This window comes from Phaseolus vulgaris, chromosome 11 (genome assembly GCF_051622355.1).
Source record: "Phaseolus vulgaris cultivar YP4 chromosome 11, ASM5162235v1, whole genome shotgun sequence".
Taxonomy (NCBI): Eukaryota; Viridiplantae; Streptophyta; class Magnoliopsida; order Fabales; family Fabaceae; genus Phaseolus; species Phaseolus vulgaris.
Window position 1 is genome coordinate 10,064,156 of NC_143508.1, and position 20,282 is coordinate 10,084,437.

The window sequence follows — 20,282 nt, forward strand, 5'->3', positions numbered from 1 at the left end:
CATAAACCATTAGCCAGTGTTATTATTTTTCACATGAAATTGGTAATAAATTGCATTTTCTTTTCTAATGCTTTGTTTATATTAGAGGTTGTGGGTGAGTGAAAAGTTGAGGGTGTGAGAGAGTGAAAGTGTGGAGAAAGTCGAGGATATTTGGATTAGGAGATGTTAGAAGGGATATATGAAGAAAGTTTATTAGAAAGTGTGAATGATGTGATAGTTGTAAGAGTATTTTAATATAATTTAAATAGTGTAAATTATAAGATTACAAATTTACCCTTATATATAAATAAATAGAAAAATGAAATATTAATTAGTTTAAAGGACATATAAGTTAATTAAAATAATTAGTATTATATTATTTAATTTCTATTACATTGTTATATTATATATAATAATAAAGTATACTTTTGTCCATGTGTATAAAAAAAATAAAAAATTATTAATTTTGTATATAATTTTGATAATTAAAATAATTGTAAGTTTGAATTATAATTTAAAAAATAATATAAAATTGAAAGGAATTAAAAAATAGAATATAGAAATGAAGTATGATTTCTTCATTTCTAATTTTATTAATTGAAAAAATTTGTATTAGTTAAATTTTTGTTTGTAGATAATTTTAATATTATTAATGATTATTTAATAAATGTTATGTTATATAAATATATAATTGTTATTAATTATGGTTTTGATTACTATTAATAATAACATTAATATAATTTAAGAAAAGATGTCATGAACATTAATTAGTTGCAAAAATATATAAAGTCAATACATTTGATGTAGAGAGAGATAAATACATGTTAATTTGAAATTATGCAAAATTTAAAAACATAATAATGTTAATTAGAAAAAGAAAAGACTAATAACATTCTAACCCTTCTGGTGGAAACCTTCAAACGTGTTTCTAGAAGGCATATCTTATTTTGTTGTCTGATAATGATTGCATCTTTGTCATCGGCAACGTCTTTATTGTACCATTTGAAAAAATTACAACCTAGAACAATGTCACTTGTAATTTGTTTTGAAGAAAAGAATAAAATTCAACAATGAAAAATCGAATTTACATGAAATCGAATTGAATTAAATTTACCTTGTACTTGGGACAACCCCAAAATCGTTTTCCGACATTTTTTTCAGTTGTTGTTGTTCTCAAAACAACAAAGTGTCCACAATCACAAATAGGAGCAACGAACGCACTTGTGCTCCCAACAGCATGGGTAAAAGTACCACGTGATTTTGCACCACAATCAGTGCAACTAGAGGATGATGTCATGTCATGCGCAGACATTGAAGGCTACGTAATGAATATTATTCATTTTCCAATTTAGATAATGAACCCGAAATATTTACTTTAATCATAATAGAATTCAAATCTTAAAGAACTTGCATTTAAAATAATATGAAGCTTAATGTTAAATATCAATTTCTCAATGTTCAAGGTGAAAAATAGAAATAAAATAAATGACAATAACATAATGCAAATAGACAATCAATGGCCTTGATGACGATGAATTTGATTCAGAGTATCCTCCATTTTGTCCATCCTTTGATCATTCTGCTCCATCATTTCATCAAGCTTGTCAAAACGAATGTTAACGTTCCTCATGCTTTCTTTCATGTCTTGCATCCCCGCCCAAATTTGGGTTAACATTTCAGTTTGACTGAGGATTGCGGGTTGAGGTTGAGCACCTTGAAGATGTTGTTCTGGCAATTGATCTTCTTCATCATCTCCTTCGTCCTCCACTTGAGACCTACCAAGATAGTATTTTCCTGCAAAGATATTGGAAAGTTGCGTTAGTATATACCACTATAACCTATTTATTCTTCTGCACACCCAATCCCCTAAAACTAACCTTTTGGAATAACCAAATGATCGTCTCGTACCAAAGCGTCTTTTAATATCCTTGAATTCGAGGTTGTTCCTTCCCAACCGGCCAAAACATATGTGAACTTTATGTCAAAGTCACACGCTGCAAATATGTTTTAAGTTGGTCAATCTTTTCTCCCTCGAAAACGAGGTGCATCACCACGTGAAACCTTAACACGTACATGAGTCCCATCTATTGCCCCTAAACAATGCTAATGTAAACCAAATTTGATAAGTTTTATTAAACACAAAATAAATATAAGATTATACGTGATTTAAAATAATATTATCATAAGCAAACCTTAAAGTAGGGGTAAAATCGATTGTTGTTAAGGATGTGCGGTTCTACAACCGTTCCATTTGGTTGAATTAAGAATTCCCCCTCCAACCTTAATATTGCACTCAAAACATTATGAAAGTGACAGGAAACTGTTTCTCCAGGCCGATGAAAAAAGAATGACACACTTTGATTCTTCACATTATGCCCAATAATGTGCAAAAATTTTGCAACTTGTTCTTCCACAGTTGATCGATATGCATCTTTAACAAGTTCAGTTCCTCGTATTCATTGACATAATTGAAGGAAAGCTTTTGGTCCCATGCGAATAATATCACGACATTGTTCAGTGTGAACCAAGTACTCCATCAATTCTTGTCTGCGACGCTCTTTTTGTGGTTGGAACTCACTAATACAGTTCCTCGTAGTACACACCGTACGTAACAAATTCAATCCAAAACCAATCATACAAAGGATCATCACTGAAGCACCTTCGTATTTTTTTAAAGTTGTTCTTGTATTTGTGAAATTAAATTCATGTTCACCGCAACAAGGTCATCATAAATTGCAACCGTTTCCTCAAAATGTACCATCTCTGCCTTGTTGTAATGGCTACCCGAATTCATAATGTTATCCACGAAATGTAGAACTTTGATCAAGAACTATGATTATGTATAAGTGTCAATAAAACATACCGAATGTGGTTACCGTTTCAGTGTAAAACTACACCAATACACTAACTCTAATATATAATTTTAAATAATTATAATAAATATTATATTGTAAATGACTCTATCATTTAATTTATCTAATATAACAAAATAAATATAAACCAACAAAATTATAATTTAATCCATCAAGAAATAAATATATGTTCTCTTAACTTTTTTTGGTTTAGAGTTTTAGTACTTTAATATTTTAAATTACATTCACATTCTGTAACAATAAAAAAATAAAAAATTTATAACATTATTAATTTTTTTAATTACATTTCCAGTATGTAACAATAAAATTTTCTATAACATTATAATTTATATACTATAACATTATAATTTCTATAAAAACTTCTGTTAACATTTATTATTTAGAACATGTCAAATTTGCATTAATGCATTATGTTAAAATATTAACTATAAATAAATAAATGTATTATTTATAAAGAATTTAATTTTAAAAAATATTATAAAAAATCCAAATTTCTATTTCTATTCTGTAAAAGTAAATTTCAAATAAATAAATCTATTTTTTATAAACAATTTGATGTTCAAAAAATATTAACTATGTACACATATTAGTAAAAAAATTAATTTATTACGTAACCTTTTTCTATTTTATTTTTAAATTACTAAAATATTTGATTAATTTTTAAATAATAATAATAATAAAAAATATAAATTATATATATTTTCAGAACATTAAATGAAAAAAAATTATAAATATAACATTCAAAATTTATATTTCCATTGTATAAAAATAATCATTTTAAATAAATAAATGTTTTTTTTATAAAGAATTAAATGTTAAAAAAAATATTAACTATCTACACATATTATTAAAAAATCGAATTTATTATGTAATGTTCTTTTTAATTACTATAATATTTGTTTTAATTTTTTCATAATAACATTAACAATTTATGTAACTATGTACACATATTATTAAAAGTTCTAATTTATTATGTAATCTTTTTCTGTTTTTTTAATTAATACAATATTTGTTTTAAAAAATTATATGTACATTAAGTAAAAATAATAATTTCTAAACAATAGTTTATTCTGTAAATTTAAATCAAAAAAATTATTTATTAACAGCTTCAAAGTTAAAAAAAAATTACTATCTATACATTCATAAATTTATTTATTAACATTGTAAAATATTAAAAAAATCTTCTGTATATTTAGTTTTTCTATTTTTAAATTACTGTAAAAAAAATTTATAATCTTTTTAATAAATATTTTAAAATAACATATTGATCTCTAATTTCAATCAATAAATTCAATTCAATTCATATCACAAAAATAACATATTTAAATTTCATGAAATTTTTACATTAACAATATACAATCTTAGATAATCAATTTTCCTAAACATTCACATCTAAAATTAAAAACTAATTAACAACTACTTTAAAATAATTTAAACAAAATAAATTCAAAATAAAACTAAACATCCAAACACAATTTAAAAAAAAAACACATAACTCTAGAGATCATAACAAAACCACAACACAATGCAAGTCTAAGATTGATCAAACTGTGCCTGAAAAAAATCATTTAAAAATTAGTTCAAAAAACATAAAATCATAAATCTGGAAAATTAGAACCATAATCGGTTATCACCCCAGTGTAAAATAGGACATAATCGATTATCCAAATGTTTATGGCACATAATCGTTTATGCTTCCAGTGCAAAAACGACCATAATCGATTATCTCACGAATTTTTTTTTTTACAGATAATCGATTATGTCATGAACATAATCGATTATGGCATACGCTCATTTTCAGTGATAATCGATTAGGAATGAAACTAAACTCACACACAGCTCACCTGAGGTCACAAACGAAGAACCAAGCGCACTCACGACCCTCTCCAAGCTCTCTATGTATGTGCTTTGTGAACAACCGAATTGCCTCTTCTTTGTGAGGTTTGTGAGCTTGGGAACCACATATATATTGTTGGAGTTCTTTATTACGCTCATCCACCCTCTCACCAACTTGCCTATGCATTCATTGAGCTTTGAACTTGGTCAAACAGATTCCTGAACAATGGTCAGGAATCTCGTTTGCTGCTGAAAAGCTTCTCTTCACAGATGCGCGCATGCATGCTTCACGTACAATGCCCACATACGTCCAAAAATAAAGTGAGGACACAAATGATATTTCACTCATCCTACTTGGCACTCACTCCCTCACCCTCTCCTTTCTCTTCACTTCTGAATACTCTCTCATTTGGCCCAACTTTCACCTCACCCTCACCCACACCCTAAACCATGACCGGATCCAAATGGGGTGACACTCCACATCCGTCTGCGGCTACAGTGCCACTCCCCCAATCCAAACAGGAGCTAAAGGATATTTATGTTAGATTCATATCTTACTATATATGAGAGAATTAGTAACATAATTTTTTTTTACTAAATTAAATAAAAAATATTACTAATATCATTTAGTAATATTTTATTATATCTTACTTATAGTCAATATTACTAAATATTTTTAATAATATTTTTAAATATCAATAGTAATATTTATAAAAATACTATTAAATATTTTTTATAACATTTATTAATAAAAAATAATTTTAAATTTTTTATTAATTATTTTTTATCATTTTAAAAATATTTCTAAATCTTTTTAGCAATATCTTTTTAATAAAAAAATAAAATTATAAAAATGTTACTAAAATTATTTAGTAACTTTTTTTTAATAAATAAGTAACATTTTAAAAATATTACTAAATCTTTTTAGTAATATGTTTTAAAAAGAGAATAACATTATAAAATTGTTATTAAATTTTTTTGTAATTTATTTAAAAAAAAATGACATTTGAAAAATGTTATGACAATATAAAAATGTTATGACAATATAAAAATGTTACTAAAGATTTGTAATAATTTTTTTTAATAAAGAAGTGACATTTAAAAAATATTACTAAATCTTTTTAATAATATTTTTTAATAAAAAGGTAACACTACAAAAATGTTATTAAAATTTTTAGTAAATTGTTTGATTAAAAAATTATACAAATTACTTTAGTTTGGATGCTTTTATTCTATAAACAAGTTACTAATAAAAATCTATCAACATAAACGCTAATAGTATTTAAATGAATTTTTAATATTTGAGAGTGAATTTAGACATGTCTTGTCAATAAATTGTCATTTTTGTTTACTATGTAGTAAAAGTAAGATTTCTATCATGTACTACAACTATAGTCTCACAATCAATTCATGTATCATGGGAATGACACTAGCAGTCATTCACTGCCTAAGAACAAAGTTGTCATAGGTTGCAAATGGGTATTCAAAATAAAATATAAGGCTGATGGGACAATTGAAATGTATAAAGCAAGGTTAGTGGCAAAGGGATATACACAAGGCATTGACTACCTTGATACTTTCTCTCCAGTAGCAAAGATAACCACCATAAGGTTGCTTCTTTCTTTAACTTCTATTTATAATTGGGAATTGAAACAATTAGGCATAAACAATGCCTTTTTACATGGAGATTTGAAAGAAGATGTATACATGGTTGCTCCTCCTGGATTGACTTCTATTCCACCAGGAAAAGTTTGTAAACTAAAAAAGGCTTTATATGGCCTTAAGCAAGCCAACAGAGAATGGTTTGCCAAACTGTCATCATTTTTGCTTTCTATGAGATATACTCAATCTATGAATGATCATTCCTTGTTCATTAATTTTTCTGAAGGATCTTTTACAACATTATTGGTATATGTGAATGATATAATATTGACAGGAGATGATAAAGAAGAGATTGCTTGAATAAGACATTCAATATTTAAGATCTTGTAAATTTAAGATATTTTCTTGGTTTAGAAGTAGCAAGAAGTAAGACAAAAATAATGGTAAATCAAAGGAAATATGCATTGAAATTATTAACAGATGCAGATCTTTTAGCCTGCAAACCTGCACCCACTCCTATTGATAGTCATGAGATATTCAAGCCTACAGAAGATTGATTGGAAGGCTTATGTATCTCACTAATACCTGACCTGACATAACATTTTTTGTGCAACAACTTTCTCAGTTTCTTGTTAAGCCTACAATTGCTCACTATAATGCAGCGATTAGAATTCTCAGATATATCAAAGGGGCTCCAAGTCTTGGTCTATTTTTCTCTTCCAGTACCTCTGTTCATCTCAAAGCCTTTTGTGATAGTGATTGGGGCACCTGCAGTGATGCAAGACAATCAGTGATTGGTTTTAGTGTGTATCTTGGGAATTCTCTCATATCTTGGAAATCAAAGAAGCAAGGAACAATATCAAAGAGTTCTTGTGAAGCTGAATACAGGACAATGGCCACTGTTACATGTGAAATTCAATGGCTAACTTATCTTCTTCAAGATTTCAAAGTTCCTTTTGAGCAACCATCTCTTTTATACTGTGACAATGACTCAGCAAGATATACATTGCAGCAAATCCAGTGTTTCACGAGGGTACAAAACATATAGAAATAGATTGTCACGTGGTTTGTGGTCTGGGAAAAATTAAAAAAGGGTCTCATCCATTTGCTTCCCATTTCCACCACAAAGCAACTGACTGATATTTATACCAAGCTGGGTCTCATCAATATTTGCTCCCCAGCTTGTGGCGGGGTATTAAAGGATACTGATACCAGAGTTATAGAAGGATCCTAATATTAATTGGGTGTCTTTTCTAATTATACGTTGTTTCTCTGTATAGAAGAGAATAATTTAGTGTCTTTTCTAATTATTAGTTGTTTCTCTTTATAGACATGAATAGCCTTTATTTTGTCTTTGTGTTTTATTCATCTATGTTCTATTTCGTAATAAATAGAAATGTAAGCAAATTGATTATAGTAATCAATAATAACTTGATATTTGTTCCCTTCTTTATGAGATTTAATATGCTAAGTCCCACAGTAGGAAAATGAAGTTACAAATTTTGATTGATTTGAAGGTAGTTGGAAGATATTTTTGTGTGTTTTTGTTGTTGCTGTTTATGACTAAGTAAAACTTCTAATAGAACGAATTTGGAATCTCCAGTACATTAATGTTTTGTTTGGATTGGAGAGTGGAAAGTTGAGGGTGGGGGAAACGAGAGTGTGAGGATTTGAGAAGAAAGTGTGAAGAAAGTTGAGTGTCTTTGGATTGGGATATGTTAAAGTGAATGTGTGAAAAAAGTTTATTGAAATACTAAAAATATTTTAAATTATTCTTAATGGTATAAATTATAAGATTACAAATTTACCCTTATGCATAAATAAAATAAAATATTAATTAATTTAAAACACATTTTAGTTAATTAAAATAATTTGTATTATATTATTTAATTTGTATTATACACTTATTCAATAAGTGTATTATATATAAAGTAAAAGAGAGAAAGTAAAGCTTACCAACGTTTGAGAAAAAAAATGAGATAGAGAGTGTCAATCATGTAGCAATAGCAATGACAATGAGACTGAACAAACAAGCAAGACCGAGACGAAAAAAAAAATGAAACAAAATAGAGTGAGGGAGAGAAACAGGACTACAAAATTTACGATTATGTATAATAATTATTAAGTTTAAATTTTTTTAAAGATATTACTAGTTTAAATTTACGAATTATAACATTTGTTTATAAAATACTACTATTTATTTTGTTTACAGTGTCATTTATATTATAGTGGCAATTTATGTAAAAAAATGTTACTAGTAATTAAAATTAATATATTGTAACATTTTAAATAAATGTAACTATGAAAATATTACTATAGATAGAAAATGGTATAGTGTATATTTAACATTTGTATGTTTACATTTTATTTTCTTTTTATGATAAGATAAAAAAATTAATATCATTACAATTTTTTATAACTTTTATTACAGAAAAAATAATTACTTTAAGAAGTAAAATTAAAATAAAATGCATACAAAAAATTATAAAAAAATAAATTGTATTCATTATTATAAGGAAAATAATTTTTCTTACACCCTACATCCCATTAAATATTAATATTTTAATTTTTTGTAATTTTTTTAATTTTAAAATTATTTTAATATTTTGTATTTTGTCTATATTTTCATTAAGAATATTGTTTTATTTTTTTAAATATCTTTTATTATAAATATTAATATTTTATTATGAGTGTAAAGTGGAGAAGAAAATATTACCCTTATTATAATTAAACGAGAAAACAATATAGAGAGAGTGGTCAATCATGTAGCAATAGCAATGATAGTGAGACCGAATAAACAAGGAAGATAGAGACGAAGCACGAAAAATAAAATAAAACGAAATAGAGTGAGAGAGAGGAACAGGACTAAGAGAGAGGAAGAGGAATGTAAGAGAGTAAAGAATGACAACAAACGAAACGAAAACTAAGATAATAACAGTTACGAATTTACGATTATGTATAATAATTATTAAGTTTAAAAATTTAAAAGATATTGCTAGTTTAAATTTACAAATTATAACATTTGTTTATGAAATACTACTATTTATTTAGTTTACTTTATTTACAGTGACAACTTATGTAAAAAAATAATAATTAAAATTAATATATTCTTACATTTTAAATAGATGTAACTATGAAAATGTTACTATAGATAGAAAATGGTATAGTGTATATTTAACATTTGTATGTTTACATTTTATTTTCTTTTTATGCTAAGATAAAAAAATTAATATCTTTACAAATTTTGATATAACTTTTATTACAGAAAAAATAATTACTATAAGAAGTAAAATTAAAATAAAATACATACAAAAAATTGTATTCATTATTATAATTATAGAATAAATACAATTTCAAATTTTCATTATGTTTATTAAGTAGTTCTTTTACACTTTCTTTTTGGTGGTGACTCTTAATCAAATTAACAATTAGTTTATACATTTTCTTTAAGTAGCATCTTGTCCAAGTTCTGGTTCAAGAAAAAGTTGCACCACCAAGTCTTTCCTAATTATAAAAAAGATACAGCAAAATAACAAATCCAGATAATATTGAGAAATCGCCATGTGCTAGCAGAGTGTAAGACAAAGGGAGCAAGCATGTTTCCACAAAAAAGACAAGAATGGAGTAACCATAAAAAAGGCAAAAGTTACCTTATCACCACAAAAAAGGCAAGAGTGATGAACATGACATACAGAATTAGTACACCCTGTAAAGTTGTACCCTGAAATAGTCATATGCAACTATACCAAAACCAAAAAAGTAATCAACGATGTCACACTACCAGTTTCTTTTCCTCTGTTTCATATAGCAACAATATTTAAACAACGATTATGATCTTCTTTCACTTGCTGAGACTTTCCACCACTCCATTGAGGCTACAATGAACTGCTACTTACCTCGTCCCCGACCAAAAGGCCTCTCAGATTCTGGAGCTTGTTGATTAGGAGCACTTTTTGTCTGATTCATGCTACGGCTATTATTATGATATGGTCGTCGTGACTGAAAACTGCTAGTAGACTTCGGAAAGGGACCAGACTCTGATATTCTGAATTGTCTAAAGTCATTCACAAAGTGTTGTGATGTGGTGTCACGTGTAGTTGTTACATGGTAAGAGCCTGCATCATTACGTTGTTTATGACTAGGAGATGGAATTCTCTCATTTTTCACTGTATTTACTTTTCTCCCTCTACCTAAACCCCATCCAACACCACCACCACCTTTTATGTGAATGAAGGAAGGTGCATTTGAGGAAAACCTTGAAGTATTGCTTCTGTCTTCACTCCTCGATTAGTCTTGATTTTGGACCCTGAGTTATCAAGTTGGCCAATTAAATGTTTTTGGAAACCAAATAAAAGATAAGAAATTTTGTCTGAGATGTGAAGGTTATATAATTACAAGCTTTTCTTGAACTAAAAAAGAAATGAGATATGAATCCAAACATGCTTGTAAGCATTTATATATAGGAAACTAAAATATGCTTCCACCCACATGCTCTAATGTAGAAGGAAAGAAAAGTACCTTCCATAAATGCTAAAATGTTTCTGACGTTCATGCCACAGTTCAGTTTCCATGATATCACCTTCAAAGATTGTCTATAAAAGTTTGAAAAGATTTTTAAGCATGTAATGTTATACAATATACGCATACATACATTTTCTTTATAAGAAAAGAAAGTTCTTTGAAAAAGCAACCGAGATTTACCTTCTCTGGAAGGCTCACACCCGATAGTAAACGAGGAATATGATTGCTACCAGTAGGAAGCTCGTAATAGACACATCTGAAACATAAACGATGTCATAGTTATTGGAAGTTGACTCACAAACAAGTTGAATGCCAATAAAGAAAAGGAAAACTGTGTTCAGAATTTGAATAGCATACAAGACACGATCTTCTTTGCTGTCACAAATGTCAGAGCAAGGTTTGTCAACAAACTCATGGCAAAGACTTATGGTACCCCCAATGCCATCACTGCTAAAAGTATAAAGAACACAAACAAAGGAAACATTGAACTACGCGTTATTTCCCACACAAAGAAGTACGTTCAAGGTTGCAATGTAGCTGCCATTACCATCAAAGAAGAAACAAGCAGAAGACACGAAAAATTTTACAAGAAATCACGAAATTTAGAAAGTTTATTTAGTCGGTCTCAGTTGTGATTTTGTGTGCTAGAGTTTGTGTTGACGAACCTTATTCTTGTGTCTAACTTGCAAGGCGCATTTGGGTCAACAGATAGAGAACCGAATTTCTCTGCTAATTTGCTAGAGCTTCTAACAAGCAAGCTATCAGCCTTGGGTGAATTTCTTATGGCCTCCTTTTCCTATAAAACACAAAAGGAGATTTTGAGATGCATGAAACATTAGCAAATGAAGTGTTTAAAATTGTGAGGTGTGCTATGGCACTGAGTAAGTAGTTCACACAGATAATTCATTTTTGAGTTCTTTGGTTTCAGCGACAAGCCGGCCATCATCTATCCACGGAAGTTTGCAAATTCCCTAGACAAAAGACACAACGTTTGTATCCATCAGTACTTATTACACTGCATGAACAAAAAACAATACTAACTAATACAAGAAACATGAGTGAAATAACCTGCCACGTGAAGGGCTTTCCTTCAGTGTCAACTTCAAAATCTTACAAAAAAAAAAAACAATGATAAGAAATAGAAAACAAGTAAATAGAACCAAAAATTGAATAGAATGCTTCAAACAAGATAGACTGGCTTACCCTGAGGATAGAAGTCAAGTATTCTAGATTGCTCATCTAGCATCAGTTGTTCATAGGCTTTTGGAAGTGCATCAGCACTGTACAAGAGTAAAATTAGACATAATCAAGGTAATGGAAATATATATTATATATAATCAAATGGGTTAGCCAATAGGAAAACATAAGAACGTTACCTTGCCGGGGGGAGGACACTTAAAAGTTGATCAAGTGGTAAGAATGGGACACCTTTCTCAAATTTTACTCTCACTTGACCCATGCCCTTTAAGTCCGAAGCAAAAGGACCATAGTGGAACGGGTAAAACCTGTATGTTGCAATGTTCTGTCAAATATTTGGATTTTCCCATACTTGTATAATGTATTATACATTAAAATTCAAGTTATATATTCAACCATATTGGCTTACCATCTCCAGGAAGCAACTCCTGAAAAATAGTATTGAAGAACCCATACCAATCCTTCGGTGTAGTTCTCGACCTACAATTAAATTGCAATCTATCACCACCACCACCATTGAAAGTTGACTAGCAAAATGTGACCCTGCTAGTGCAACTTATTTGAGAAGGTAGTAAAACAACAAAAATTTTCCAAACCCAAAAACAATGCAGTTGGAAAAAAGTTGTTTGTAGAAACACATACTATTTCTTTTCTTTTCCCCTCAATGTCAGTAGAAGTTTCCACAGAAAACTTCGCTTTATAATATCTTTCTTTGTAACCAGGTGCTCCAAATTTTATCTGTAATGAAAGGTGATATCATCTACTAATATGTATTCAATTTTAAAATAAGCACAATTCATGTCCATTGATCAGAGGAAAAAGTCAAATTAATAAAAAGAGCATGTTTACGAGTTTAATTTTCATGAGCAATGTAAGTGGAAAGATAATTTAATACATGGTTTACTAAACAAAGATCATGCTTATAATAACTTCTGAGGTAATTATACATGTAAATCTGTAATTTAATTAGACTGTAGATGTATTATAATTTAATTCACAGTACATACCTTGTCAATTAGGAAATCTTCACTCAAACGTAAGTCACATTTTTTTCTAATACTTCTCTTCAATTCATCTTTTAAATCCTTTGTGTTTTGCTCAATCTGATAATGAGGAGAAAAAATATTATTAACAATTCAACATCAATATGCTGCTGTAAAAAAATTCATGAAAGGTGTCAACAAAACTGTATAAATGAAGACAGAAACTCCTGATTCACAATACAACTTACTTCAGCATGTGTAGCAGAAACGTTATTGACCAAAATTGAGTTCTTTGAATCCGGTGCCTTCTTAATCAGAAGAGTACAATCAGAAGTATCTTCATTGTCAAGATCCGAGAAATATTTTCCATTCGTTTCTTCCCGCTTCTGCATGGAAAATCAGGGAAACACATGAGCCCAAATTTGCTGTAAAATATGAATGGATATTATTGGATTTTGTTATTCATACTGTGCACACTGTAGAAGGAAAGAACGAAAGACTCTGCATGCAGAACCATACACCCCATGCAAGAATGAAAGAACGTAAACGAAGAGAGAGAAAAGCAAAACGAGAGAAATGAAGAATATGACAACTTTATTAATCTTATTCGCATACAAGACGAACACATGCACCAGCATTATATAGGCGCTTTGCGAAACTGAAGAACAAAAAACAGAAGATTCAAAACTAACAGAAAAGAATTGAATCTTAACATTCTCACAGGCTTTGCGGTACATATCCATCAACGGAGACAAAAATGCCATGTTCAAGGTTTAGTGAAGACATCCCCAGCTAACAGATGAAATGGGAAGTGGTTCGAAGAGTTTCTATTAAGTTTTTCACTAAAAACATGACAGTCAGTTTCTAAATGTTTGATGAGGAAGCTCAGTTAATCTCCAAGTTTCATTCTGTTATAAGGCTTTTATTTCTTTCTACATAGCCTCACACCATTTTGGGTTTCTAAAAGTCTCATTGTAAGTTTGAGGTTCTTGATTAGATGAAAAATTGAGATATTTAGTAGTCAGCTTATTGTAGTCAAGATATGCAGATATAGAATGAATAAATTTATCAAAATCATTCAGAATTTCAATATCAATGTGGTTGGACAATTGGTAATGATAATCCTTCAAATTACTAGGAGCTCTGCTTTGTCTAAGAAGTCTTATTATAATTTTAGTATTTCCTTCGGATTGATTATCTTGATTATGGTCATAGTTATTTCTAACACTGTCACTGTTAACAAGTTCAAAAAAATAGTCAAAACTATATCAGACAATTGATTATTTTCTGCATCATGATTGCAGTTGTAATCTTTAGAATAGGGAAACACATGCTCATAAAAACTCACTTTCCTAGAAACAAATATTTCTCTATCATGAACTATCACATATCCTTTCATCTCGGTTTTATAACCAAAGAAACACACACTTCCTTGCTCTTGAATCAAGTTTAGATCTATCCCTCTAAGCTAGAAGCAAAACATAAAGAACCAAAAACCTTTTAAGTTTTGTAAATTAGGTTGTTCCTTAAGGAGTGTTTTTTTCTAAAACATCAGAAGGGATCCTGTTTATTAGATTTGTAGCATGAATCACAACACAGGACAAAAAACTATAGGAAGTTTAGATTTATACAAGAAGCTCCGGACATTGTGTTGATATTTTCTTTCAACAATAGAATTTTCTTGAGAAGTTTATGTACAGCTAGTTTGCTGTATAATGCCTGGACTATCATAAAGATTAGTACATGAAAACTCACTTCCATTACCTGTCCGTATGGTTTTGATAGTAACATTAAACTGATTATGTTATGAGAAACCTACACAAAGCATCCCTGGTTTCAGATTTAGCTTTCATTGAAAAACCCAAGTAAATCTACTATGATCATTTACTATATAAGATTTAGCTTTCACGGGTTTATTTTCTTTGAACTGAATGCAAGAAAAACTGTTCCTAATATACTGTAAAACTTTAACAGAGGGGTGTCCGGGTGTTCTAGCCTGAGGTTTTGGTATTTCCATCAGATACAATCCTTTGCATAATCTAACAGGTCCAATAATCTTCGAAAAAACTGCTGACAGTACTCAAAGGAAAAAAATTAGTTAATAGTTATGTGATTTAACAATTTTCAATCTGGTATGTACAAAACATTATATATAAAGAATGCTTCAAATAACTTCACAGTTCCATCATATAATCCATTTGGCAGTTTAATATGTATTGGATTTATCTTGCGAAAGGTTATGAAATTATTCATGGAAAAAAGTCAAATTATCCCGTATATCTAAAATCCAGAAGTTTCCTTTTTCTTACCTCTTGCAGTATTTTCATTAGTAGACTCACCAACAAAGTTACAAAGTTGTTCACCTTGTCCTGTGTAAATTGACTACCTTCATGTGCAGTAGTTTGTTGTTTCTCCTGAAAAAATTCTTCACCCTTAATAATTCCATCCGCAACAGTATTAATGATAACTTTCACCTTTCGTTTGTACCATGGAGGAGATTGATGTTTGGAGTAGCGCTCATCAACTATATGATACAATTTTGTTACCACTGTTTTAATTCTGATTCTTCCCTCTACCTTGGATTTCCAATTTCCATTATGAAACGTCTTCTAGTTCCCTTGGTTACTAGGAGAACTATGCAAAACTTGCTATTAATCATAGCATTTCCAGTCTCAAATCGTTGAGACCTTTTAAGAAACACATAACATACTCAAATTAAAAAAAGGGTTCTTGGTTAGGCTACAGCTGCACTTGATCTTACACACGCAGTCAGGAGTTGGTATCAAAGATTCGAGTTCCTCCCACAACGTTTTTAAATCGGTGAAGAACTCGGTCTTATTAAGTTTAACACATCCCATATTTTGAAATGATCTCCTTTTGTGCTATTTAGGGAGTTCCCTAGCATTTTCAACAAACACAATGCTTTGTGCAATTTGATTTGAGCATTCATAGTCCCCATTATCCATGATATTACCATCATGTTATATCTTTCATCTTTCCTAGGTTTTATGATTCTACATACTAGATTGAGGAGTAGGAAGAGTACCATAGATGAACTTGTGTGTATTTTCTGAAGGCAGTGTCAGTCTCATTGCCCTGCTCCATGCATGGTATTGTGAATTGATCCGAATTATTCCTGGGTTTTCTCAAGGATGTAGATAATAAGGATTGGATGGGTTTTGGGAAACATCCAGGCTCCTGCTGTTAGATGCAAAGAGGAACAGTATCCAGCGGAAAGAGCAGGATTAACCTCAGTTCTGATACTATATTGGATTTTGTTATTCATTGGATTTTGTTATTCGTAATGTGCACACTGTAGAAGGAAAGAACGAAAGACTACACACACTCCAAGCAAGAATGAAAGAACGTAGATGGAGAGAGAGAGAAAAGCACAAAAAGAAGAAAACAACAAAAACATTTATCAATTTGTTTCGCCTACAAAACGAACACATGCACCAGCATTATATAGGTACTATGCAAAACTGAAAAAACAAAAACAGAAGATTCAAAACTAACAGAAAAGCATTGAATCTTAACAGATATGTACATTTTTCAAATATATACGAACTTACAGCTTCCTGATTATCTTGAATAAGCCTTTTCAATTTACGTTCTCGTACTTCAGATCTTCTCTTAAAGATTTTCTCTTCATATGTACCAACCTTAAGTATAAATTTTTCAACTCTTGATAACTTCATAAAAGCAGCATTTTTCTCCCCAACCTGCTTTCATAGCATAGATACACAACTATTGTTCATAAAATAGATTAATGGAATATAGCAGAAAAACGAAAAAGATATGAACAAACAAAAGAAGGAATGAGACAGTAGCATGCTACCCTGCTCATGTCCACAAGATATCCTCCAAGTGTATTGAATTCTTCCTTGTAAACAGTCATTAGCAAATCAATAGCCCCCTGAAAAAATTGCGCAAAACAAGTAATGATATAGCTGACCATGCATTAATACTTTATATTCATCATATCTAACAAAAAAATCCTACAAACCTCATGAATATCCAAAGATGGCATGTGGGGAAGAAAATCATTTCCAGCAAAAAAGCACATGAAGATGAAATCATCAATTATCCGCTCAAGCTCAATGCTACAAGTTTTGGGAGGATTTTCTATCTTCATGTCTAACTCAAGATACTCCCTCAATAACCAAATGTGCAAAAACTGCACAGTTAAATTCATAAGACTAGTGATAATATAAAACAACAAAGTTGTAGTTGAAGAATGCAGATCGGTTACTATACCTTGAAAGGCTTGGAAGCAACTTTTGGATGCTGCTGGTGCTGCTGCACAGAGACATCCTGTACATGCCTAGAATGTGAGGAATTATTTTATACAGAAAAGTAAAATTGTATATCTTCAAGAGTTTAACCAATAACCTCTCTTAATATTGAAAAATGGGGCTCATGAGTTGCCATTGCAAGCATAATAAGATCAGCATCCTGCATTCCAAATGCAAAATCTTATCTTTATTTTGAGCATCAGAAGAAATAATCACTTTGTCCAGACAACTTTTACTATGATTTACTTACCGAGCCATATAAGCAGTGGCTGGTATTTGGATCATACTCCTCCAGACTACGCTGTTTGCGTATGTATGACATAATCTTATGCTCCCCTTCGCCGGGAACACTAGCATCAGAGAGAATTACCTAGTTCAAATTAACAAGGTAAAAAACAGTAATATTTAGCTTGATATAAAAGAAGACAATAACAATGATTTACAATATTATTAAGCATGGGTGAATGAAGCATCCTTAGTGGTAGTTGCACTTTCTGGAATATGGACTATGCATGTCATACCATAATATCCTTCCACAATGAGTTACAAATTATCCTTGAAGAGATATAGCTTTTAAGTGCCTTTGAGAGTTCATGCATGAACTCAGTGCCTGGTGTTATAATATTGGAATCTGCTAGTTCAGTTTCTTGTTTAGGAAGAACTTGTTTCCCTTCCATTTCAAATTGTTTCCTTAGCCTCTCTTCCTCAGCTTCCTACACATATACAAGAGAAAGATAAATTCAAGGCATTAACTATACCGTGATAATTATAATTGATCAATAACCCACATGAATTTCGTTGTCCTTAGCAGCTCGAAAACGTCTTGATCGCTGCTGGTTCATTTTGGCACGTGGGGCAACCCCATCTATGCATTAGAAATACAGAGCCTCTTTAGTTCAACTATTCATTAGAAGACAAGCAAAGATACTGAAACACTATCTAGCTCTGCATGGTTGGGGCAAATTCTTTAAGCCAATATTCACTTCATACAACTACTACTAGTAATGAACATATATGCAACAAGGCCCTCAAAACAAAACCTATGAAGCATGATCACAACATTGCACAGACATATAGTGAAACACCAATGAAATGCAATGAAAGTAATATAACAAATGATCTAGATTTATAATAAACTTTATATGATGATAACAAGCCTCAGAAAATACAAAAGCACATAAGTTTACAACAACTAAAAATCTTGACCTCCTTACAGAAAAATACAAAATAAGAAAATGAAGATATATCTCTTAAAACAAGTATATGCCATTCTTAAACTAGCTTTCTTTTCAAGATAAAAAATCCTCACAAAGAAAGGGTGAGAAATATTATGTTTCATATTATTTTTATCTAAATGTTAAAAAAGTAATCATTATTGTATTAGTATGCATGCATTTGTGAAGGTGTCTTGACACTTAAAAACAGAGGGATGTTTGTGCAGATACAATTTCTAAGACAAAATGCAGTTGCTAAGTCAAGAAAATAATAACAAGTATCAACAGGGGTTAATGATGAGATAATTAGTGAAAGTCTGGTGTCTCACTCACCAATAGCCATGTAAAGGAGCCTGCGAGGCTTAACAGTGTCAACAAGTCGATCAATGTAGTCAAACACATTTCTGAACACATCTTCGAATGTAGTTGGAAATGGAATCTAAATGACAACACAAACTTCATCAAAAACAAAATTAAACAGCTTAAGCCTTACACATTAAGTGAAAAATAAACAGCACAAGAATAAAGAAAAGGAAGCATGAGAAATATATGAACAAAAGTGAGTAACGAACGTTGTTATTGTGATCATCAGGGTGAAAGCAAGGATGGATGATGGCATTCATGTCAACATACAAGTTATCATATTTCACTCCATTTGGGTCTTGCATGGCGGCGTCTACATCTTGCACCACCTTGGGATATTTGTTAGTCAACCATCTATAGAACGAAGGCACCCCCATAGCTATTACTTTCCCAGTAGTTTCTGATGGATGAATAGCTTAAATACAGACAAAGAGAAACGCTTTTGAGTAAAGACAAGTTCTCAAAATGGCATGGCACATGCTCGTTTTACGTGGTCATCAGTAACATTGTTACATTGGTAAGCTAGTGTTTTGATTCAATGACATGGTTATTTATAAAGAAAGAAAGTAACAATAAACAAAACAGATATTTTCTGCACAAGAAGATTCACTCGTACCTGAGTTGCAGTGAGAAGGAAAGTTCTGAGGAATGACTTAGCAAAGAAGTTTAGTAAGAAAATGAAGAGACACACACAAAATAGACTTTTCAAAACTGAGAATAGAGTAATCATTAGTCGTACGAATCAACTAAAAGTGTTTCAAGATACAGATTATGTATAATTTCAAGAAAGCTTACAAGACCTGAATATAATTTTAATCTTGATATTTTCACCAAGAATTATGAAAATATAAAGAAAGAATAAAAAGATTTAAAACTACACACATTAAAAAATGCATTAGTAACACTTGAGAAAGAAAAAGGTAAAAAATCAGCTCTTACTATCTTAACATACACTGTTGTTTAGATTTAAGAAAGGGAAAGAAAATAAAGAATAAAAAAGGTAACATAGAGAACTGAAGCATTCTCATTATTATGATACAGTTTCCGAAAAGTCGAGAACCGTGATGGGAAGAATATGTAGTTACATACAGCTTCCATTTGGTTCAAAAGAAAAATAAAATAGAGTAACATAGTAAAAATAAGTGAAATAAATACTAAAATGTTTCATTGAAAATGGAAAAATAAATATTTCCACCATTGCTTCACTATGTGTAATGAGTAAATAAATAAAAATAAGAAATACTATAATAAATTTCATTATTTTTAAAAATACTTTTACTCCAATACACCACTCTATCTAAAATCGTGCAATGTTTTATAATACTACTATACATAATTTCACCCTTACACATGTTTACAAAAGTAGGTCAACTTATACAGCTCAAATGGTGAAGAAAGGAGAAAGAAGAACATAAAGTG

The 20,282-nt window shown here is 30.2% G+C and overlaps 1 protein-coding gene across 1 annotated transcript; it reads right to left on the bottom strand.

Moving 5' to 3' along the window:
* Positions 1-9,827: 9,827 nt before the first annotated feature.
* LOC137833941 (5'-3' exoribonuclease 3) lies at positions 9,828-19,386 on the bottom strand. The gene is made up of 23 exons (XM_090297887.1): positions 19,073-19,386; positions 18,834-18,939; positions 18,075-18,151; positions 17,808-17,999; positions 17,537-17,656; positions 17,384-17,446; positions 17,249-17,305; positions 16,998-17,168; positions 16,830-16,907; positions 16,564-16,713; positions 13,240-13,377; positions 13,016-13,111; positions 12,651-12,746; positions 12,418-12,488; positions 12,188-12,316; positions 12,015-12,091; positions 11,880-11,920; positions 11,708-11,782; positions 11,477-11,607; positions 11,169-11,261; positions 10,992-11,067; positions 10,809-10,882; positions 9,828-10,596 (listed from the first exon to the last, which is right to left on the bottom strand). The coding sequence occupies exons 1-23, from the start codon at positions 19,238-19,240 to the stop codon at positions 10,578-10,580; spliced, it is 2,298 nt and encodes a 765-aa protein (XP_090154013.1). The 5' UTR covers positions 19,241-19,386; the 3' UTR covers positions 9,828-10,577.
* Between the last annotated feature and the right edge of the window lie 896 nt (positions 19,387-20,282).

Excerpts from the sequence above, each read along its gene's own strand:
- LOC137833941 (XM_090297887.1), bottom strand. The coding sequence starts at position 19,240 with ATGGGGGTGCCTTCGTTCTATAGATGGTTGACTAACAAATATCCCAAG. Across the intron at positions 11,608-11,707 it reads AACTCAAAAATGAATTATCT|GAAAAGGAGGCCATAAGAAA; the intron begins GTGTGAACTACT and ends TGTGTTTTATAG. Across the intron at positions 11,262-11,476 it reads AAGTTAGACACAAGAATAAG|CAGTGATGGCATTGGGGGTA; the intron begins GTTCGTCAACAC and ends TTATACTTTTAG.